A 24808-nucleotide genomic window follows, 5' to 3' on the forward strand; every position below is an offset into this window, starting at 1 on the left:
TTATTCTCTTTAGATGATTTGAAGATGAAATATTGGAAGCTTGAGTTAAAACACCATAAAATTATGCTGTTTGAGCGATTTCCCACCATGTAACATTGAAGTGACTGCGCCCTCTGCAGACTAAACACGTTCTTCATCTAATATCTCTCTTCTTCCTTTATTCCTTTCTCTATAATCGCTTTCATTCTTTTCATCACTTGCTTTCATTCTGCCTCTCTTGCTTCCACAGCCCACTTCCTGCGCTCTTTGTCGCTCTATGAGACCATCACTCCCTACCGGGTAGACCAGGCTGGACGTTTCGTGTCCTACGAGCTGGGAGAGTTGTCCATGGACTCACGGAGACGCCGCAGTACCATGGGACAGAACAACCTCGACTCGGCATCACTTTTCTACCACGTGTCTTCGGGTGGCCGGCGCTATCAGCTGAACCTTACGCGCAATGCGGCGTTTTTTGCTCCCGATCTGCTCGTGGAGTACTGGGGCGCAAACGGACCAGAAAGGAGGAGAAGACGTCGCGGAACATCTGCGGGCACCTGCCATTATACGGGCCATGTGTCAGGGAAGGCCAGCACCTCACAGGTCGCCCTGAGCAACTGCGATGGTTTGGTGAGGTTTGCGCTCAGAAAATGGCTTATATTATTTAGAACGTATTATTGTGTTATACAATTAAGAAATTATGAAATAATCAGAGGTACCAGTCAGCGGTATGTTGTGACGGAATAAGATCCACTGAAAACATTCATTCAGGTGCTTTGGAAGCAGAATGTTGCATGATAACGTCCGCTAAGCTGACTGTGCTGTCTGATAGTACTCACTTTGGGACATGACGATGAAAATGACCTACTGCTGGGCAACTCTTGTGAAATAAATTATAGGATCGTTAACGTCCACCAACTATTGCTGGCCAATGGGACACCTAGCTTAATACTTATGCGAGGATGGCGCACTTTGTAATGCAACACCCTGCCTGCGAATTACAAATCCAGCAATGTAATGCATGTATACGTGTCGCAACCCAAATACAAACTTAAAGGCTCAAAGGTAAATGCTACCTTTGCACCATCTTGTCTTTCAATAATTATTGTTTAACCATTGTTTTATCAAATTTTATCTCTTTTCAAAATTTTGTTTCCACAAGTTGACAGTAATTTCTGTATGAGTACAGTCTTGTTTATCATCATAATTGTGATTATGATGGCCTTTTATAATGTGGCCATGTGCCAGACTTCTACCAGTTCAAAAGTTTGTGCATTTTTGGCTTCAGAATTAGTTGATGTATAATTTATCACCAAAAGCACAAGGTAAATATGCAGGGGCAGTGGGGCACAACCATTCATTCGATTTACATTCGGCTGGTGGTCTGCCTTGGGCAACAGGCACATCTTGGCACAGTTTGTACCTCCTTTTGTTTGAGATTATGCATACTATTGTGCCATTCTTACATTTGTCAGTGAAGGTTCAGTGGTGGATTGTGGTCTGTTGATTTCAGGACTCAGGTAGTGTTGCAAAGATGGCAGATGGGCATGGAGGCAATGGGCAAGCGTTATTTTCAGTGGCAATGTAGATTTCTCCTTGAAAGGCATGATGGCTGTTCACATGTCTATGGAAGACAATGAGCGATATGTCCCAGTTTGTGTCCAGAAAGTCACAAATTTTAGACGTGGAAGTGTTATTATGTGGGGTGGTATTGCTAAAACCATTCGAACCAACTTGATCTGTATCCATGACAATCTGAGGGTTGATCGATACATTACTGAGATCTTACAGCAACATATGTTGCTGACCGTTCACCACGATGGTCCAGGAATCATCTTTATGCATGATAATGCTCCTCACAGTGCAACTCAAACAAGGAATGTTCTTGTCAATGCCAACATTAATGTCATGACAACCTGGCTTGCCAACTTGCCAGATTTAAATACAATTGAACATCTCTGGGATAGCAATGATCGTCATGGTCAAAACCATGCCAAGACAGCCACAGACGCTTGATAAGCTGTACGAGGAGCAGATATGGGTGTGGAATGACATTCTCCAGGCTTCCATTCAAGTGCTCATACGGTCAATGTGATGACAGTGCAATTCAGCGATTGCTGCCGGAGATGGACAAGTTGAGAGTGTTACTTCCACATTGGATCGCTACGTGAAAACATTCGCCACAGTACAGCATGAGATCACTCGGCTACAATGAAATGGATATGTAATTATTCAGCATTTTTGTCAGAGGTTATCACCTCATCTTTGTCCCATACCGTCACATGAATAAATCACATCAACAACAAGAACGGCACTTGCAGAGCAAATCTTCTCGCCTTGGGTGTTCATTCTGAACAAAAATACCACCGTTAACTAAACACTCCACTTCTAATGCCCCGAATATCCATGTCATCCGTGCACCATATTGTGTCAGTTTCTTGGCATGGGAAATGAATGTCATAAATTTAATTCTTCAGTCACATCAGGTGGTAGATCAGACATATGAAGTTTGATTTTTCAGATAAAGATTTCAATTCAACCAATTATGGCTATAATACCACTTCACTAATGACATCATCGTTATCACCCTATATACCCCATGGGGAGTTGATGCCATATGCCAACTTTCAACTTTTTTTCATTGAGCAGTTTCAGAGAAAATAATGTCCAATTTTTTTTTTAACTTTAATCCAATATGGCTGCCATACCATGTGACCTGTGATGTCAGTTCGCATAAATGTTCTCCATGGGGAGTCCCTCCTATTTTTAATGTTTAGCATTGATCGGCCAAGCGGTTTCAGAGAAAACCATTTTAAAGCGAACATATATAGATGCCGACACACACACGCACACGCACACCACACGCACACGCACACAATTACATTTTAAACTGTGAGTAAACTCGCATGAAATTCTGACAATGCAACAAAAAAGCCTCATCCTCCCCCTCCCAGCTCAGTTCCATATTTGCTCTCCACTCCCCCCCCCCCCCCACCCCATTCCATGTCCTCATCCTTCCCTTCCAAACCCTCAGGCATCGATCCCTCCCCACATTCACTTTCAAATTCACCCACCACATCCCCCCTCCCCACTTTTGGTGGGGAAAGTCCTCAACCCTGTCTCCTCCCCCCCCCCTTTTTTCCAAAGCTGTCCCATCTTTACTCTCACCCTCCTCCCGCTCATAAAAGCAAACGAGCATTCCCACATTGAAACATCAGAATATGTAATATGTAGTTTGTATCATGCTACCACTGACTTCACAGAAACCTAGTCAGAATTTTAAAAGAAAATGAGAAATCATAGCAAACCTGTGTAGCCTCCGCGCTAATAGCGCTGCTTGAGAGAAAGATTCTAAAGGGTGATTGTAAAGTGTTCTAAAGAGTAATTCTCAAGGGTTATTAAAGGTAATTAAAAAGGTTTCCCAAATTGGAGGCCTAAAGGGTTCCAAAAGTTTAGAAATTGTTGGTGGAGTCAGGCGAACTGTCCAGCCAGTGGGTGTAACTCGCACTCACGGACCAATTATTTTTGAGGTCAAATTTGTTTTATGGATTATGCAAATATAGTGCTCTGCATGACGACTTATTGTTGCTTGTCTGTCTGTCTGCAGGATATCTCAAAAAGTTTGACGGTTCTGGATGAAATTTGGTAGGCAGGTTGGTTGTGTGACGAGGATGAACTGATTAGATTTTGGCGAAAATCCAGATCTGGATCGACAACGAGAGTTTTAAAGTGATTCTTCACCATTGAGAGATAGGGCCAAAATGATATATAGCACGATATCTGAAAAAAATTGCAGACAGATTAGGACGCAACTTGGTGGTGGCATTGGGTGTGTGACGAGGAAGAATTGATTCAATTTTGGTGAAGATCCAATTACGGATCCGAATCCAATGATATTTTGAGTGATTCCTCACCAATTGAGAGATTTTGCTAAAATAATATAAAGCACGATATCTGAAAAGTTGACGGATTCGGACGAGACTTGGTGGACGGTTTGGGTGTTTGGCAAGGACGAATTGTTTTGATTTTGGTGAAGATCCGAATTTGGATCCGGAAAGGATAATTATTTAATTTTCAAAGCCATTCTTCATCATTGAGAGATCGGGCCAAAGACAATATACAGAATGATATTTCAAAAATTTATTGGGCCCGATATGTTCTAGTAATGGATCAGGCATCGAGTGGCGGAGGTATGCGCTCTACCGATTGCCCTTCTAGTTTATACTGAATGTGTATTTGTATATAACTGTCATTAACCAAAAAAGGGTAACATCCCAGGTAAAAAAAATCCAAATATAACAGGTGAAGTGGTGACATTGGGAATGCACACAAGGGATGTCAGCGATGGGGAAACGCCTTTATTTAATTCATTATTATGGGAAAAAATTGCTTTGATTTACATCGTTTCGATATTCATCTCACCTTTCAGTAATCCATTCTTTATGTAAACTGGGGTCTAACTGCATATTGTGATATATATATATATATATATATATATATATATATATATATATATATATATATATATATATATATATATATATATATATATATATATATATATATATATTATGTCTTCCATAAAACAATACAAACAAGATCAGCCTCAGTGGTATAATAGTGAGAATGGCTGCTCTGAGTCTGGGAGCTTGGTTGTTTGAACTCTCATCAAGTCATACCAAAGACTAAAAATTGTTTGTGTTGCTTGCTTACTTGATAGAGCATCTTGGTAGAGTTCAGCATTTTAAAGGATATCAAGTATTCTTTTCTCATTTATGAATAATAACATTTTCAAGAGGACTTTTTCGATTTTTGCACAGGCCAATTGTCTAAATCTGTCTCTCTCTATCGAGTGCAGCCTGTGGCTGCTGGTTGAATCATTGGTTGGGACACGGAAATGCCACTGATGCAGTGTGGTGTCCCCCTTACCAGTACACTGGTACTCATTTTGCCGACCTCGGAAGGATGATAGGCTGAGTCAACCTCCTGGTATATATTAATTCAGTGGCCAATGGGGCTTGAACTCAGGACCCTAGGATCCCAAGCCACCACCCTAACCACTAAGCCAACACCAGGCACTAAATCACAAAAACATCGGAGTGATAATATAGTGCTACATCAACACAGATTTTTGCACTTTGTTTTTTAACATCATATTTTATGATGTGGAGTGAAAATTAGGAGACATTTGCATTAGCTTGCAAATGTCTGCGATTATAGTTTTATTGTTAATTTCCCACTCCTCTTATTTTGGAGTTTTTTGATGCAGATATATAATAAGATTTTGTGGAGCTAAATAAGTTCCAAAAAAAGATGACAGACATGTTGCATGAACATAAGCCAGCAATCGCGATTGGAAGAACCATCATAATGAGCATAAGTACAGTATATATTATATACATTTCTTCAATGCACGTCAGTTTTGAGGGCTAAGTGCCTTTGTACAAACCAGAAAGCCAAGCTCCACTTTAATGCAGTCAAATTGGCAGAGCAAACGTTTAACACCAGGCGACGAAAGAGGCTCAGAGCCAAGGTCACGACCGATTGTGAGCAGGATTAGTTTCGCCATGAAGCACTGCTGGCCAAACGCCCATAACGCTCCCGTTGCCGAGACACCAGCTGACCACCAGCCCTTGCCAGCTAACCTGTGACTGCCAAGACCCATGGTGGTTTGTGCTTGTGATTTGTTTACTGCAAAGAGACGTTTACTTAATAAAATAAGTAATTTGAAACAATCCAACGATTGCAAAGTTTTAATGGAGCAGGGAAGCTGCAGTGTATTTTCATGTCCGAGCCAAAGCTTATGTAGGAATTTGTATTTGCAATTATTTGAATCAGTTTTCGTGCTTTGGAGATGCTTGGAAAGAGCACCAATTGAAAAGAGAGAGTTAACTTTTTTGTTTAGAGCCTTGAGGTTCATGGAAGAGCTGGAAAACTTAAGATAGGTCAAGTTCAAAAAAGTTTAATTGAAGTTTTTGTGCTTTGAATTTTCAACATTAAACATATCCTTCAGCAATTTCTCATTTACAGCCTCCCAAAAGGCAATTCGAGTTGTATCAATTTAAAATGGTCTTGTATCAATTGTTTAGGATAATTGCGTCAACTCAAAATTTGCATCTAATTTTTTTTTTTTAATATATGGTCGAGGCTCGTGGAAGAGTTAGGACACACAGCAGACATGGAAACAACATAACAAAGGGAATAGCAGGAAAAAAAGGGGAAACGCCAATAACAGAACAGAGGGGAAAGGTAGATGGAGACAGACAAACAAGCGATGCAGGTAATGATGAGGGTTAGGGGAGAATGCAAGGGATGGATACATAAGTAAAATTTTGGAAGGGGTGGGGGTGGTTTAATGGGTGAAGGAAAGATCATGGCTTTGGATGGGAGATGACTTGAGATGGTGAGGAACAGCTGTCCAGCTGTCTTGAAGACCAGGAGAGAAGAATGAGATCTATGGGAGTGTAGAAGGTGGTTCCTCAGGCGGGAAAAGAAAGGAATAAATGAGTGGTGGTGATCAGTGGTTCTGGATTTAGGCAGTTTCACGAGGAGTGGGTTGCTTGTGGACCACGTGCATCCTTCAGATACTTGGGGGGGGGGCAGGGCATAGATAGCACAGGGAGTGCATTACCAGAGAGGAGGTGGAAGAAGAGTGAGAGACCACCGACTTTTTGGCAATGGCGAAGTGATAGGCCTATAGACTCAGCTTCATCATGAGAGATTCCAATGATCTTAAAATCCTTGGTTTCCATGGCATTAAGCTGAGCAAGATTTGAGGCTGGGGAGCCAGCCCAAAGGGGAGAGCAGTACTCCATCAATCTGTAGATGAAAGTCTTGTAGGTGGATCGGAGCTCAGGTGTGGGAAGGAAGGACTTTGCATGATGGAGGATTGCAGTCGGTGTCTGGCTTTGGAGGCAGACTTTGAAATGCGGCTTGCCCAAGAGAGATCATGGCTGAGAAAGAAACCAGTGTTTGAGTGACTGAATTTCTTCAGGAGGGTTGTTGAGAAAGTAGATGGGAGTGTTTGTGGAATGGTCCTTTCAGAGAGAGACAGATAGAGCAAGAGCGTGAGCGCGAGAGCGCAGGATTTCTCAGGATTGAAAGACATGTTCCAAGTGTTTGACCAGTTTGTGATTTTGTCAAGATCTGAAGAGAGGGAAGAGGCTGCTGCCTATGTATCAGAAGGATGAGAGATGTCACGGCAGAGAGTGTAGTCATCAGCCAAGAGATGAAGAGGATTTATATTATATGAATAATATGGGGCCGAGAACACTGCCTTGGGGTACTCCAGCCTTGATAGGGAGAGGGGAAGAAAGAGTTCCGTAGTGAGCCACATGTTGGCTACGAGAGTGGAGGAAGTCAGTAATCTAAGAGTGGAGTTGGCCTTGGATTCCATAGGCAGACAGTTTGGAGAGCAAGGCAGAATGCCGGACTGTCTCGAAAGCTCGAGATCTGTCCAGAGACGGCCCTCTGATCAGAGAGACGAGAACATCTCATGTCTGTGATTGAGGGCCTACATCCATTGTTTGGAGAGTAGAAGCTGCATGTCCAAGATTGAGTAACCAGATCTGAATCCAAATTGATTATTAGGCTTTTGGAGAAAAGCAATGATTTAATGTCAACTGCGATGATGGATTCCATGACCTGATGATTGGAAGTAAGCTAATTTGTCTGTATTTAAGGGGATCTGCTTTTGCACCTTTTTATGTTAGGCTGTGATGCTTGCCGATTTCCAAGCAGATTTGAAAAAGAAGAAAATGAATAAAGTGTTTTGTAAGTACATAATAAACGTTAAAATTTCTCAGTTTCTCATAATCTGTGGATAGCCGATATATGCCATGTTAGGCAGGAAAGCCATATATGAAAACCAAAGAGCACTTTAACAGAGAACATTAAATCAAAATGCAAATTCCATAGCAATGGCAGCCCAAAAATCCAGCATCATCTTATAATATTTATCACACATCCTTTGCACCCATAACGTTCATAGTACAGCAAGTATGATTGAAGTGAGGCTTCACATTCTGCAGTGGATCATTTTACTCTACACACCCTGATATTCAACAGCCCCATAAATTGCAAAGAAGACAGCAGGAAACTACAAAAAATATGGGTTTGAGGGTTGTGGAGTAGCGAATGAAACCCTAATCCTACGCAGGTTCCTCCTTATGATTCCACCTTTGTTCTTTACTTCTTCAGGTTTCTTCATAGTCTTCCATTTGATTAAATTCATGGAGTAGATCTGGTTCCTTTTTAGTTGGCTGTGTCTTAAAAAAATAAAAATAATTATATATATATATATATATATATATATATATATATATATATATGTAATCTTAATATATTTTGAGATTCATGTTTTCATATTTAAATAATTTTACTTTACGTTTATTAAATATAACTAGTGCAAAACTCGTCAAAAATAATGGGCCAAAAGCATCCCCCCATCACAGACATCGGAGCATAGTTGTTAAAGACTATAACTCATTGGCTTATGGATTTACTTTTGCTTCATAAAGAAAAGTCGAATTGTCCCCTGGTTGCATGGCTCCTCTAAAGCCTCTCACTTGTGCCATTGCTTCTGCATTCTACTGTTTCCTCATTTCACCCTGATCTTGTGTTTCTTTTGCCACCATTTCAGCGGTTCTACTTATTGTATCTGTTCTCCTTTTGTCTGCTTCACCCTCCGTCTTGTTCTCCAGTCTTGCAGCCAACCTTTACCTCGCATTCGCCCTCCTCAGCATCTTCCTGGCTTTTGTTCTCACAACGCACTCCTCCTGCATTCTGCTTGTGATTGTCGCCTTGCCACCGCAGGCTTCTCATTGTGCCTCTGCTTCAGCAAATGCGATAATCTCCTTTTTCTCTCCGCTGCACTCTCATCCTTAATTAGTACCTCTCCACGTCTGTACAAAGAAATTGTATTGAATATTGTTAAAAAGCACAGTAAAAGTAAAAGTTGACTCAGTAAAATTACTCAGCCATATATATATTTTACTGCAAATACACATTACCATCGTCTCACCTCCAGCATCGTTGTTTTGAAAACAACTGCAATGGTCATGAAATTAACCCAAATTGAGAAGCGTGTAGTAAAATATTTGGATGGCATAAATTCACCATTCCTGGGTGGAAACAAAATGGTGGATGGCTCCAACACTGAAATAGAGTGTGCTCCCTTCCAGTGACGAATGCGACGTCACTGCCGTGAATGTGAGGTCACTTCCTGCATGACAAAGAAATAAATACACAGGGCTTTTATATATTCATATATGAGACCAGTCCTTCTGTCAGTCTCATGGTTGTGCACTGCATGCTCAATTACAAATGCAAATACTGTACTGACAAAATGATAATTAAATACATGAAAGGGAAAAAATGGACATGTGACTGAATCAGTGAGTAGCATGGGCAAAGCAGAAACGTTGAGCTACCAACCTCTTACACGATTATATAATCGTATATTGCGACGACAACCTGCATAATCAGATTTATATATTAGGTAATAATAGGATCAAAACTACGATTTTGCTTTTAACGATAATATATTTCCATAGTTTCAAAATATTCATTTAATTCTTTCAATATTTATTTGAGACTGGTAAAAAATTAATGTAAAGGCTTGTTTCATTTGCCAAAGGTGAGCACTTTTTCTTTTAGACACTATTTGACAACAGATATATCCATAATTCATCACTTCCTTTACACAGTCTCATGCATGGAAGCATTTATTGGTTAACTTGGTTCTGCATTTTTGTGAATCAAGTAATTAGTTATGATTTACGTTTTTATATTTGTTTTCTAGCTTGGTGTGATCTCTGTGGACGGAGAAGACTTTTTCATTGAGCCTGCTGAGCAGCAACTTTCCTTGAGCAAGGGTAATTCTATTGAACCACGCGTCCACATCTTGTATCCACGGTCTGTGCTTCCAAAGGCATCTGGCAGGGATGACTCTGAACTGTACTGTGCCAGCCAAGGTCAGTTTGCAAATTTTCAAATTTATGATTTCTACCACTGGCAAAATCTGGCCCAAATGTAGTTTTACAGAGATTAGCATGTTCATTATCAGCAAAATAATTGTACATCAGACAACACTGAGACAAAGCTTGGCTTTTTAGTCGAGGAACACTGACTGTATTTAAAACCTTGTTTATTTATGGCAAAATTACAATTCATTTTTCAAAATTTCAGAACACATTTATCTGAAAATGGATGAAATGTAAACTAATCAGATATACTTTATCTCAGTAAAATAAATGGACCACCATTTTATTATGATACTAGCAGGGGCACCCAGCATTGCCCGGTGCTGTTCTTACTTATCCTGTTGGCATTTTGAAGAAATCTAATTTTGTTTTTTTTTTCTCTTTATTATTTTTTGTGAGGGCCTAAAACACCTCCCTACACCGACTAAAGAACGGGGTCGGGGATCATTTAATATATGAATACTAATATTAATTACTTTCACATAGATACAAAGGATAAAGCATGAAAGAGTGATAAAAAAACGAACTTTTTTTTTCAAATTTTTCAAAAATCTTTTTTTGCCAAAAACACTTGCCGGCACTCACTGATAAACCTCTGAAAGCTTGACGAAGATCCGTTTGGCCATCTGAGAAAAATGGCAACACACAGACACACAAACGGCTCTCTTGTAGTCTCGATACGAATAAGCTCACACCTCTTAGTAGAAAGAGATTATGAAAATGTATTTTTTTTTAATATATGCCATGTTGTACGTATTTTAACATGCTTTGGAGTATTACAAAGATGTCATTGTTTTGGGGGTTTTTTTGACTTCCATGTATTAAAGAAAAAAAATTTAGCAAAAAGTATGAATTTTTTAAAAAAGTATTGCTTTAACTTATCGATACAAAACATGAATATTGAGGACGATAGACCATAGAGAGGGTAGAACATAGGGTTACTACAATTATTCCAGGTCGAGCAAGACTAATCTATGAGGAGCGGCCTAAGGAGACAGGACTTTATACATTAGAAAGGAGGCGATTACGAGGTGATCTGATAAAATTGTGATAATTAAGGGGGTGGACAAGAGAGTTTTTCAGCAAAATGGATAGTGTTAGGACTTGGGGCCATAGCCTCTGAGTGAAGAAGATGAGAGTTAAGATAGTATTAAGGTAGGGGTCTTTCACTCAGAGTAGTTAATGCATGGAATGGTCTTCCTAGAAAGGTAGTGGCAGCAGAGGGGGCAGATAGATACAAGTTGGAATCAGAAAGATAACTATATGCGTTGGAGATATGAGTACAAGGATATATGCATGACTTTTTTTATTATTATAATTTTTTTGTATACACTGTCGAAGCTCTTATGAGAGCTAACACACAGAAACACACAACAAGGGGAGCAGGGGACAAGAGGGCAGGACAGCGAAGGAAAAAAAAACAACAATGGGGAACAGAGACATGAGGATATCTGTGGAAGGGAGAGGGATGGGGCAGAGTACACAGGATAAACAAGATGGGTACTACAGGGACTTTCAGGTCCTTGTATGACAGGGACTAAGCCATTAGGAGGGAGCTTTTTATTGTTCGTGGATGGATGTTGTTTTCTGGGGTTGGTGTAGTGCAGGTATGATTGGCTGAATGGCCTCCTTAAGTAAGGAAGTAAATTAAATCAGGCAATTGGATGTGAAATAAGTAATATTACAATTATCATCTGAACTGAACAAGCTTGAAAATTCACATGCAAATCAAGACTCCAATAGAATCTACTTTTACATTTCTTTAATAGAATGGTTCGATCCTGGCAATTACTGAACCTCTTCATTAACCCCCAAGTCATTTTCACAACACATGTATGCATGTATCTATACATATAAATGAAAGACCCACCCACATCTCTTCCCTGTGAATGGTGGGAATAATCAATCAGCTCTCACCCAATAAAATAAACCCAGGTGTCTCGGATTATATAAAAGACCCACCCACATCTCTCACCATTCACAAGTGAGAGACGTGGGTGGGTCTTTATATATATATATATATATATATATATATATATATATATATATATATATATATATATATATATATATATATATATATATATATATATATATATATATATATAAATATATATATATATATATATATATATATATATATATATATATATATATATATATATATATATATATATATATATATATATATATATATATATATATATATGTTGACTGACCGGGCATAGTGGCGTGCGCCTGTAATCCGGTTACTGGGAGGCTTGGGTTGGAGAATCGCTTGAGGACGGGGGCTCTGCACTGGGCCACGCTATGAGAGAATCATGAATCAGGGTGTAGGGCAGCCCAGAATCATGGCGAAACCCAATCCTTATCCCTGTGTCGTAAGAGGCGACCAGGGTTGCGTCAGGAAGGGCATCCAGCATAAAACCTATGCCAAATCAGTATGCGGATCATTACGGATGATCCGCTGTGGCGACCCCTAACGGGAGCAGCCAAAAGATGAACAACATAACATATATATATATATATATATATATATATATATATATATATATATATATATATATATATATATATATATATATATATATATATATATATATATATATATATATTTTGACTGCCTTTGACGTTCACACGTGGTACATGCTTGGGAACCTCGTTGGTATGCATTTATGTCTACACTATCGCTGATGATTCACCAATAATTGATGAAACCTGTTCGTTAGCTGAGGTGTGTAGCATTGGGATCCTCATGTGTGCACGATGTGTTAACGTCTTCCTAGTTGTTGGGGAACTCTGGGAAGGGTTCGATAAAGCATAGCATTTACTTTGTGCAAGTCTTCTTGGGTTGCTTTACGCAGCTTCTACAGCTGGAGGAGTCAATTATTTATGTAATCCCAGCCAGCTGGGTTTGGTTGATTAGGTGAGAGCCGATTGGCTATTCCCTCCATTCACAGGTGAGATGTGAGTGGGTCTTTCCTTATTTATATATTGACTGCTTTTGACGTTTGCACGTGGTGCATGCCTCGGAGCCTCGTTGGTATGCACTCCTGTCCTCGCTATCACTGATGATTCACCAATAAGTGATGAAATCAGTCCAGTAGTTGAGGGGGTGTGCAGCATTGGGATTCTCACGTGTGTTCTTTGTGTGAACGTCTTCGTAGTTGTTGAGGAACTCTCGGAAGGGTTCGAAACAGCGCAGCACTTACATTGTGCAAGTCTTCTTGGGTTGCTTTATGCAGCTTCTTCAGCTTGAGGAGTGTGGGAGGGGGTCAATGATATATATATATATATATATATATATATATATATATATATATATATATATATATATATATATATATATATATATATATATATATATATATATATATAGTTGTTTTACATATCCCTGTGTCGTAAGAGGCGACCAGGGTTGCGTCAGGAAGGGCATCCGGCGTAAAACATGTGCCAAATCACTATGCGGATGATCCGCTGTGGCGACCCCGAACGGGAGCAGCCGAAGGAAGAAGAAGATATATATATATATATATATATATATATATATATATATATATATATATATAGTTGAAAGTGTGTCTGTGTGTTTCTCTGTGACCGATGCACGCGAAAAGTACTGGACTGATCCTCACCAAACTTCACATGCTGACAGAACATGTACCCGGGAGTGTCCCGATGTAAAATAATTGTACTTCTGACTTCCGGGTTCCAAATTATGACGTCATCACCTGATTTCGTAACATTAATTTTTCAAGTTCAGCCGATTGACATGGGGCAAACGCCATATATCAATATATCTAACATAGGATTTTAAGTTTTTGTTTGTCTGCACATGCTAATCTCCTGAAAGGCGAAAGATAGGAGCTAACCACTGAAACAAAAAAAATGTCGGGATGGGCCCCGGAAAGGTTATAGGCTATGTGGCAAGGCCCCTTGGCCGGGGTGGGGGGGGGAGGGGGTGTGTTTCCCCCTCACCAACCCCCTTAGCCTATGACTGCCATGGCCCAATAGGGAACTGATACTGTGCTGGTGTCAGACATATGTATAGAAGATTAAATTCATTCAAAAAGAACCCGGGCAGCGCCGGGTGCATTCACCTTGGATATATATGTGTGTGTGTGTATATATATATATATATATATATATATATATATATATATATATATATATATATATATATATATATATATATATATATATATCAGGTGGGGTTGACTCTGCCCGTCATCCTTCTGAGGTTGGCAAAATGAGTGCCAGCTTGCTGGTATACTGCATCGGAGTGGTGACCCGTCCAGCATTGTATCCAATAACCAATGAGACTGCTGAGGCAGCACCAACGCTCTGCACAGAGTATGGTCCCAACGGATGGATATATATATATATATATATATATATATATATATATATATATATATATATATATATATATATATTCTAGCCTGGTGTTGGCGCAGTGGTTAGGGCAGCAGCTTGGGATCCAAAAGGTCTTGAGTTCAAGCCCCGTTGGGCCACTGAATTAATTCACCAGGGGGTTGACTCAGCCTGTCATCCTTCCGAGGTCGGCGAAGTGAGTACCAGTGTACTGGGCCGGTGTATACCCCGGTTAAAATAGGTGTACCATATCCCTGTGTCGTAAGAGGCGACCAAGGTTGCGTCAGGAAGGGCATCCGGCGTAAAACATGTGCCAAATCACTATGCGGATCATACGGATGATCCGCTGTGGCGACCCCTAACGGGAGCAGCCGAAAGTAGAAGTAGAAGTAAGTAGATATATATATATATATATATATATATATATATATATATATATATATATATATATATATATATATATATATTCTTACGAGTTCTGGCCCGCCTGGCGTGCGATCGGCCGCGTTTCTCCAATAGCAGCCGCATCGCCCACCGGACGGACAATTCAGTCGTGACCCTCCTGGAACTACCACCAGAAACCAGTCACGGGTGGAGATTTAACCTCACCACAGCCCAGTCCGCATTCTACCCGCGTGAGAAAGGGTGAATCGCCAAATTCAATATACCCAAGTACTCGTGCGGATAACCTACCGAGGGGCTGCACCGCGCCGCAGGTTGGCCTTGGACACGAACCGCTTAAGCGGTTCGTTCCGTGCTACAGGGATAACCGAGCGGTGTTATCGCAGACCTCGATGGATTCGATTCTCCTTTCCGGGCGTTCAAAACCTACTACTCATTCCACGATGCAAGATGGCATTTCAATGGGGTGAAAGGAGGACTCGATGAACAGGATACATTTCACACAAGAACATTTATTATAAAGCACATATTGCACACACAACACAAGCAAGGCAAATAGAAAGCAATACAACCGACTACAATGAGAATGTACATGCACTTAACAGACGGCACCACGACAACATTCAAAGTAAAAGGAAAGACCCCCTCATAGGCAAGGGGGTAGACAGGGTTCGTAAACCTTTATGGCCATGGGCCGTGGATGACCAAATGGGCCCACGAGACCGACGCTGGTTACCTGCACCCTCGTGGTGTGACGGTCGGCAAGCTCTCTCCGGCACTCCTCGCCAGACGTGTAGGTTCGCACCACACCGCCGGCAGGGCTGCGCCTCCCGTCTGCGTCTCCGAGGCATCGCCCGGACTCGCCAACGGCCCGCGCCTTCACCGACAGGTCGCTCAACGCCAAGACGAGAGGGAGGGAGAGAGAACTCGACCTCGACGACAAAGAACGACGAAGGCCACCCGACGAGAGAGAGAGACAGAGAGACAGAGAGACAGAGAGACAGAGAGACAGAGAGAGACAGAGAGAGACAGAGAGAGACAGAGAGAGACAGAGAGACAGAGAGACAGAGAGAGACAGAGAGAGACAGAGAGAGACAGAGAGACAGAGAGAGACAGAGAGAGAGAGAGAGACAGAGAGAGAGAGAGAGAGAGACAGAGAGAGACAGACAGAGACAGACAGAGACAGACAGAGACAGACAGAGACAGACAGAGAGAGACAGAGAGAGACAGAGAGAGACAGAGAGAGAGAGAGAGAGACAGAGAGAGAGAGAGAGAGACAGAGAGAGAGATAGATCCAGCACGACCCCGACAGAGAGGATGACGTCGACGACCCAGACAAAAGAGAACTTGACCTCGACCACCAAGAGAAGCAGAGAGGCCTTGACGAAGAAGAGGCAGAGAGGCCTTGACGAAGAAGACGAAGAGGGACCTTGATGAAGAAGAAGAGGAGGAGGAGGAGGAGCAAACCTCCGACGACCACCAAGAGAGACAGGGGCGAGAATGTACCAAGAAGAAGAGAAAGCTCCGCGTGCGGTCCGCCCTTTATAGCGCGGGGCTCCGCCCTTCACTCCTCCCCGTTTTCAGCTCCGCCACCCTTCGAGAAGCTTCCCGAAAAGGGGCGTTCCCTCACTCCGACCGCTCACACCGCGCATCCACCAATCGGCAGCGAGCTGCCCTGCCCCCTTCCCTTCACACCAAGCGCGGGGAAATAGGCGGGAAAAACCCCACAGGCTCCGCAAGAGCTTTTGTTCTGCCAATCCTGCCCGCGTTCTCGGACGGTTCCCGATGCGGAAACTGTCGTAGCGTGGATCGTGGAGGATGGCGTTCGGAAGCGGGGGTAGTGGTGAAGATGGTGGTTGTTGTGAGGGAAATTGTAGCGTGGTGGGCGTTGTGACGTACTTGGTGGCAGTTGTTGTTTGCGTGTCGGTTTGTTGCGTGCTTGGCATTGCGGCGTACTTGGTGGCGGTTGTTGTTTGCGTGTAGGTTCAAAATAACGATAAGTAAAGAAAAACACTATCTCAAAGGGTCGCAGCCCGCTGAATACGAAGAAACCCCTCTAAACAACGGTGGGGAAACCTATCTGAACACTCACTTACCGGCATAGCTAATCTAAGGAACCTTTATGGTGTATTGCGAATTTCCACAGCCGTAACAATATACATATATATCGGGGGGGGGGGTGCCTTTTCCTAGCGAATTCGCTGTTTTTGCATGTTTTTGCAGTTTTTCGCGGTCGTATTTGGGGTTTGTTTGATTTTCGCATTTTGCAGTTTTAATCAGTTTTTTTCACGGTTCTTTTTTTGGGGGGGGCATGCATTCACGAGGTGGGGGGGATTTTGTGCTTTTGCAGTTTTTTTGGTTTTCCCAGCGTACTTGTGGTGTTTTTCATTGTTTTGCAGTTTTTTCCGTATTTTCTGGGCATATTTGCATTTTTTTCTCACTTTTTCGTGGGCATATTCATGAGGGGGGGGGTTCTTCATGTTTATGCAGGGTTATTTTTTTCACATTTCCCGTGACTGACGAAAAACATGAAAACATGAAAAAAAAAACATGAAAACACGGTGTTTCGGTGTTTTCGTGTTTTTTCTCTGGTGTATTCACAAGTATTTTTCATGTTTTTGTGGGGGTTTTTTCGTGTTTTTGCAGGCGTTGTTTTTTTTCGTGTTTTTTTTTCACAAGATTTTTGATTTTCCCTCATGAATCATCAATCACTGGGAGCCTGTCCCCCTTTTTCCATTGAAAGAATGCCCTGACATTCACGGATTCGACATTCGCAGCATTTTCCAGGAACGTATCCTCCGCGTTTAGCAGGGTTCGACAGAACACCATTTCCAAAGGCGACTTTGCTGCCTTATCATGATGACCATACATGCTCAGTGATGGCATTGTAATATAATGTTTTTGTTTCAATGTCAAGCCTTCTTGAATCATTTAACTCATCGAGGGAATAATTTTAGTTAACATTCATCTTAAAATCCTTCTTTCTAATATTGTAAAATGTGCAATGCATTGTAATGGAGCTAATGCAATAGTACTTCTCAATTAATTGATGCTCAACATTATGACATTTGCAGATTTGCCATGGAGTAGAGCCCAAGTAAGCGGAGGAGTGGGTGAGCATACAGTGACAGAGCGAACTGGAGGAAGAACACGAAGGTCTGTGAGCAGGGAACGGACAGTGGAAACATTGGTGGTGGCCGACAAGCTTACCGTGGCTTTCCATGGACGTGGTTCTGTGGAGGATTACCTTTTGACCATAATGAACATCGTAAGTGATGGGAATGTCTAGATATATTGAAATTTCTCCTTTTTTTAATGTAGGTCTTTGACTAACACAAAGTCAACATGAGAACTTCACCTTATTTTACTATTGTGTCTTCTGGAGGCCAGGTTGCTCGGCTATTCCACGATTCCAGTCTCGGAAACCTTGTACATGTGGTTGTTACCCGACTGATATTGCTTACTGAGGAACAGGTGAGACCTGGACACTTTTTTTCACTATCCATCCTGCCACACCACATTTCACCCAACAACACCCAGTCATTTCCCACGACTCTTGCAATTATTGTACGTGCACATACTTATTTATGGTTCTCAATAAGTCCATCATCTTCTTCTTCCTCTTCTTCTTCTTCTTCTTCTTCTTCTTCATTTTTGTGCAACACATGGCTGGGGGCACAGTGCTGCTAATGCAGTGCCCCTTGTTAGTTAGAGCAAGAATTTTGAACTTTGTCATTGTGCCATCGATAGTTCACAAAGGACACTGTGGGATCTTTAATGTCCACCAACTAATGCTGTCAGACGGGATGCCCAGTTTTACTTCTATCTGAAGGACGACACACAAATTGAAGAATGGACCTGCATGTAAAACACCTAGTTGACAGTTTATAACTGGGCTGAGATTCGAACCTATATTGGACAGCTCAAAGGTGACTGTGCACGTACTTCAAAGCTATCCTGCCATCCCCATCGTCTTACATGAAAATTACCATATGATATTAACTAACTTATATTTCTCTGCATACTCCAAAACACATCACTTCCAACATTTTGACCTGAGTAATCATGCCTTTTTTTATTTTTAAACTTATTTCATGTTTTGCATTTATTCATCCTGTAATTTATTTTACTGACTTCAATTATAACTGGGGCGTTCAAATGTATTGTTTAAATAACAAGTCATAAGTCAGGTAATTCCTTGCAAATCACACATACTGATATATTAATTGATATAAAATATGTTGGCAACATTAAAATTCAAGCGCATATGTTAACTTAATCAACTTCGTTATGTTACAGTTTCTGCCACTTTCACAAATTAGGCGAGCACCACTACCCTCTCCTGACCTTCCTACTTTACCAATGTAGCTTTGTCATGAGATGTTCCCATTGATATTTTCGCTTTCAAAATGCTTTTCTCTGCAACTGCTCGTCCGATCGATGAGAAACTCCAAACCATAGGAGGGACTCCCCATAGAGAATATTTTATTGATAACCCTGACCTCTGAGGTCACATGATATGGCTACCATATTGGATTAAAGTAAAAATATTGGACATCATTTTGTCTGAAACCGCTCAATGAAAAAAAGTTGAAACTTGGCATATGTCATCAACTCCCCATGGGGTATATAGGGTGATAACAATGACGTCATTGGTGAAGTGGTATTCCAGCCATAATTGGTTGAATTTAAATCCTTATCCAAAAACCTGAAACTTCATATATCTGATCTATGACCTTGATGCGAGTGAAAAATTAAATTTATGACGTTCATAACCCATGCCAAGAAACTATGTGACATAACAATATGCATGGATAATACAGGCATGTGGGCCATAATAGTAGTATGTTCAGTTAATGATGTTTTTGTTCTACTACGTGCTCTACGAGTGCCAGTCTAGTTATCAGATTTGAAGCCATGCAGTTGACCATGCTCAAAATAGTTAGAAACAGTTGTGAAATATGCTTTTTCTAGCAAGAATTATTTTCCTCATTCTTTGACCTATGTTGTGTATTATGAATATTGCTCACAATTGTCTTTTGCAGGAATAAGTGATTTTTCTGCTCAATTAATAATGATAAAAATGCTGTTTTGGATTCAACCGACCTTGATATTTACTTCAACTAATATCTTAATATATGAGTAATAATCATTATAGTAATAAAAATAATAATAATGAAGAATGTGATCTCCAACACAGCCTGAGCTCCGGCTGAGTCACCATGCGGATAAGTCTCTGGAGAGCTTCTGCCGTTGGCAGCACCAAGCAGCCACACACCACAGAAATGAGGAACTGCGCTCTTCTGGCCTGCCCCGGCATGACAACGCTGTGCTTGTCACAAGGTCAGTGACTTTACTTGGCCTGGCGATTATGTTTGTACGTTATGCATCTTTTCATCAGCTATCCCAAAGACTGTGCTCATGTTTTACATTTTGAACAACGCTATACTTTGGTGTTACTTTGCACAATCTGACAGGGCACATGGTTAATCCCATTATACAGCTGCCATATTGGACCAGTGTGTGTAGTGAGTTTAAGGGAGATGCCCTCTTTAATGTTACAAAGGAGTCGCATCATTTTACTGAGCATTATCTTATTGTCGTGACTCAGTTGAAGTTATTCTGAGATGATATTACAAAGAATGCAATATAATTAAGACAAAGAAGGCTTCATAATATATTTATATTGTAGCCAACAAAGTATTCATAGTGTGTGTGTGTGTGTGTGTGTGTGTGTGTGTGTGTGTGTGTGTGTGTGTGTGTGTGTGTGTGTGTGTGTGTGTGTGTGTGTGTGTGTGTGTGTGTGTGTGTGTGTGTGAATATCCTCTATAAATGGACTGCCCATATGGTTAAAATCAATTTGGGAATGATTCGGCATCATTTCAAACAAATGGGTTTGCTCACGTTTTTGTTTGCTTTGAATGATGATAACTCAGAATTCTGTTATTTTCCAGTAAAATATTCATCGCTCGGTAATTGCTTGGGCATTGATGAGGTATTGTCAGACTGGATGGTTCACAAAGATACATTGTGCAGGATGTACAATGGTTACAACCCTACATGCGGATCGTTATCTTGTCATCCTTGCCAGAAGGAACGGCTTTCATTACCTAAAAAGAGCAATCAACTATATAGTTTTAACCAAGATAGTTCATAACAGGCTTTATGCCAGTGATATGACGTCTCTAAGAGGTCACATTCCTTTAATACAGTACTGGAGACAGAAGTGCCACTGCAGGTGGCTCGACATCTCAACTGATGTGAACTATTGATGCAATGTCCTTTTGATTGATGCATCTTCATTATGCTGTGGTACAGCAATGGATGTGTTAGACTCTTGAGATGAGGTGGTTAGAATTTTGCTAATTGTGCCATTGGTCGGCATGATAAGTTTGGTGGGAGTAGCCTGTAGTCCCCCATCTGGCCCAACAGCAAGGCCCCATCTTCATATTTATGAAGGATGCTTGTCCACTCTGAGCACATGTTGTCAACTCTGCAAGTCAAGACCACAACATCACTCACATGGACTGACCTGCGTAATCGACCAATTTGAATTGGATTGGACATGCTTGGTATATCTCACGGAAGCATTTGCGGGAACTAAATCCATGTACAGTCTCGGGATCAAGTGGAAGTTGTCTGATTGAAGAACAGCGTAACATCTGACAATAAAAGTTAGATCGTCCAATTTGATCATTGATGAAATGTGAAGGCGAGCTATCGATGGCACTATGGCCAAATTCCAAATCCCTGCCCAAATCAGCAGAGGGCGTTGCATCAACGGCACAGATGCGTCCTCAGCCAACGATGCTACCCCGCAGCCTTGCGCTGCATACGAACGAACAAAATGACAAAACGTGTCTCAGTTTGTATTGGAATCAATGATTATATCACTGGCATTGTTATTGCCATGCCTGCTAATGTGCACTTATCTGTGAGCATTTGCAGACTGGTGTCTTTGCCAATTTGCATGCTCATTTCAGATAGCCAGACAGAACATTGTGCAATCTACCTTCCATTGGCTTCCACTGACATTAATATATAATCAACAGAGCAATGCTCTGGTTCTCTTAACTCAGAATATCAATGTGTGAATGTCCCATAAAAATATTAAAATAATCCAAGCCTCAAAACTTGTTACCTTTTTGTTGGAAGTGTAGTCACATCGACAGGTTATGCTTGTGCTCACCCACTGCACCAAAGCAATGCATTTCGCACATGTGCAATTTGAAGCAAACTATGCCCAAGTTGACAATGCAGGACCCCTCCTCCCACCATTTGGATCTATATTCTGCTCTGTCTGTTGGTCTGTTTCACCAATTATTATCTCCCCTAGAGATTAATCAAACTGGGCCAAAACAGTTTGCATGAACACAGAGAAGGTGGAAATCAGGCGACACATATTCTTAAAAAATAACTGTGTTATTGAAAAGAAAGGACAACACACATGGAGAATCCCAGATGAAAGGCAGACTGAAACAATGAATAAAGACAAAGAAATATATACATAAATACACTTGAATGATGCATATAAATCTAAGGTGCTATGAGCACACAGTCTCATTCCCTCTCAATGGGGGGAGAGGGGGCGGGGGGGGTAGGCAAGGGCTCAATGAATATGGGAGTGGAAGCAGCCTCACTATAGGTCTCCAGAGAAAGCAGAATGGGCAGCTCTGAAGACATGGGTCTAGCCCACAGTCACGGAGAGAGAGACAGAGACAGAGACAGAGACAGAGACAGAGACAGAGACAGAGACAGAGACAGAGACAGAGACAGAGACAGAGACATAGAGATAGATCGAGTTGGAGCATGCTCGTGATCTGCCAGCTCACCACCCTGACTCCAACGGGCTGACTGCTCTTCTTCAACTGGCTGTTTTGAACTCCCAACTCCTACTGTTCCCATGTACACCCAATTGTATTAGCTCCCCCGTGGGTGTGCCCACAGTGCTCAAGTGTCCCTCCTCCCAGATCGGCTCTGTCAATGATGCGGCATGCAATTGCCACCGTGGTGACATCATGCATGCCGACTGGTGTCACGGCGCTCTTTTAACCATTGCAGGCTGCAGGGATGTTTTGTAAAGCCACCTATGGGATGCCGATACAGCCCAAATCAATTCTGTTCCCACCCCATCCTCACCTTGTCTGGTGCCTTGCCTGTTTTTATAAAGCAGATACATATAAATTACAATGTCTATGTCAACTATACCGCCTCTCACGGCATATATGAGAACAATACAACTTCACTCTAACACGTCCTGATTACAAAAAATGTTCTAACCTACACTTGCACAAACACATGGATCACGCTAACTGAACATGCTACCTCATTCATAACCCTCATCCAATGCAACAATACTATTCAAAGAATGAAATAAAAAATTGTAGCCAACAAAGTATTTGCACTTATGCTCAAATGAACTTCCAACAAACAGCATAAAGCTGCAGATTTCCTCTTCAGGTGCCATTTCATCTTTTTCCTGCAGACTTCATCAGGCCTGTGCACCCAACAATTCCCATCCCCCCTCCTCACTCTTGATTCCGTCTGAAACATCAATGTCGAACCAGTCTGATGCACATGTATGAAGTACACATTTGAACTTGGTCTTTATGCTTTCTACCACACTGTCAGGTGAACTACAATGGCAGTTAGTAAATGCTCATGTGCCAATGTGACGTCTATCCTCTCCTTCATACCCATTCTATTCATATTGTCTTGCTGTATGGGAAATTTTTAGAAGCTTGATATTATATTTCCCAAAATGACAAACAAAATTGATTATTAAAAAGAGAATGCTTTATTTTATTTTTTTCCAGTGATCTTGGGTTCATGGGAAAGCTTGTACATGCATCACATTAATAACGAAGAAATTGCTCACTAATGGACAAACACCTACGGTACAAGAGACTTTAACCGGGTTTTGTGCATTATTACTCAGAGGTTTAGATAGGAACATTACCAAGCGAACACAGAAATCCTATTTAGGTCCCATTTTATCAACACTTCAACAAAACGGGAAAAATTGGGGAAACTACGAATGAATTGTTGACATAAAATTATGGTTCTCTACCCAGCAAACCAATTCTCCACCCCCATATCCCACCTTCATTGCAAGGTTCTGTCTTCTGTGTATATCGCTGTCATGGTGATGGTGCATGCTCCTGCTTGACCTCTTGTTCCACATCAATGGACAATTTTGCAAACATTGCCAGAACTTTGGATCTCTCTCCAACATGAGCATGCATTCCAAGCAGATGACATAGAAACGTTTTCAAGTGAAGAATTATTATTTGGCAAGGCTACATCAGTTCAGTGCCTCTTCGGCCATGGTAAACAATTGGTAATAAACGGAGCGATTGTGCATGTTACTATGGTCACACTGGCAAAGGCAATAGTGCTTTTCATGTTAATGGTAGAGGTGGTTGGGGGAGGGGAAGAAGGAGGTGGAGCAGGAGAAGGAAGATGAAGATACTAAATTCTGACAATATTTTTGAGCAGAATATTTCACTCTGTCCACATAGTCAGGTCATGTCAGGTATGGGAGCATGTGCCGGAACAGCGCTTCACTGCATCCACTTTCCGCTCCAGGGACCTCTGTCTGGCCATACTCCAGGCAGATGCCTGGTCAATCACTATCTCCTTGAAATCCTTGAGATGCCACAAAGTGAAGAGGTTTGTAAATCAAAATTTAGTTATATGAAGCTTCAGCCAATTTTGTGATTTATGTTTTGTGTATGTCAGCTTCACAAAAAGGCTATTCTTATTTGAAAGTACATAACAAGCAGTGAGTATTTCAAAATGCTATTCTGTTTGTTTTCATACAGACATGACATATGCAGCTACAAAAACAAGCCGTGTGGGACTCTAGGTACGTTGTTGTTGAAACATGGTAGTTTCCAAATGTTTAACCGGAATGAGCATTGCTAGAATATAACGAAATTTATGATAATGACAGGATGGTGCAGAGGTAACACTTACCTTTTTAACTGCCGATCATGGTTTTGATTGGTTATCGAAACATAAACGATCGGATTGGCGCTTTGTCTACTTGCATTACATCACAAAGTGTCCCA

At 41.3% G+C, this 24808-nt stretch overlaps 1 protein-coding gene across 2 annotated transcripts in view; it reads left to right on the forward strand.

Annotated features, from left to right (window-relative positions):
* Positions 1–24808, forward strand: part of LOC147033001 (A disintegrin and metalloproteinase with thrombospondin motifs 6-like) — a 152522-nt gene that overhangs the window by 71132 nt on the left and 56582 nt on the right. For both annotated transcript variants that reach the window (XM_085871105.1, XM_085871104.1), the window contains exons 2-7: positions 230–606; positions 9779–9950; positions 17810–18003; positions 18126–18209; positions 19936–20078; positions 24560–24603. In XM_085871105.1, the coding sequence (XP_085727231.1) occupies positions 328–606; positions 9779–9950; positions 17810–18003; positions 18126–18209; positions 19936–20078; positions 24560–24603 (916 nt within the window). In that variant the 5' untranslated portion in view covers positions 230–327. The remainder of the gene's footprint in view (positions 1–229; positions 607–9778; positions 9951–17809; positions 18004–18125; positions 18210–19935; positions 20079–24559; positions 24604–24808) is intronic.

The sequence above is a fragment of the Eptatretus burgeri genome, chromosome 2 (assembly GCF_056783735.1).
Source record: "Eptatretus burgeri isolate ZD-2024b chromosome 2, Ebu_testis_v1, whole genome shotgun sequence".
NCBI lineage: Eukaryota > Metazoa > Chordata > Myxini > Myxiniformes > Myxinidae > Eptatretus > Eptatretus burgeri.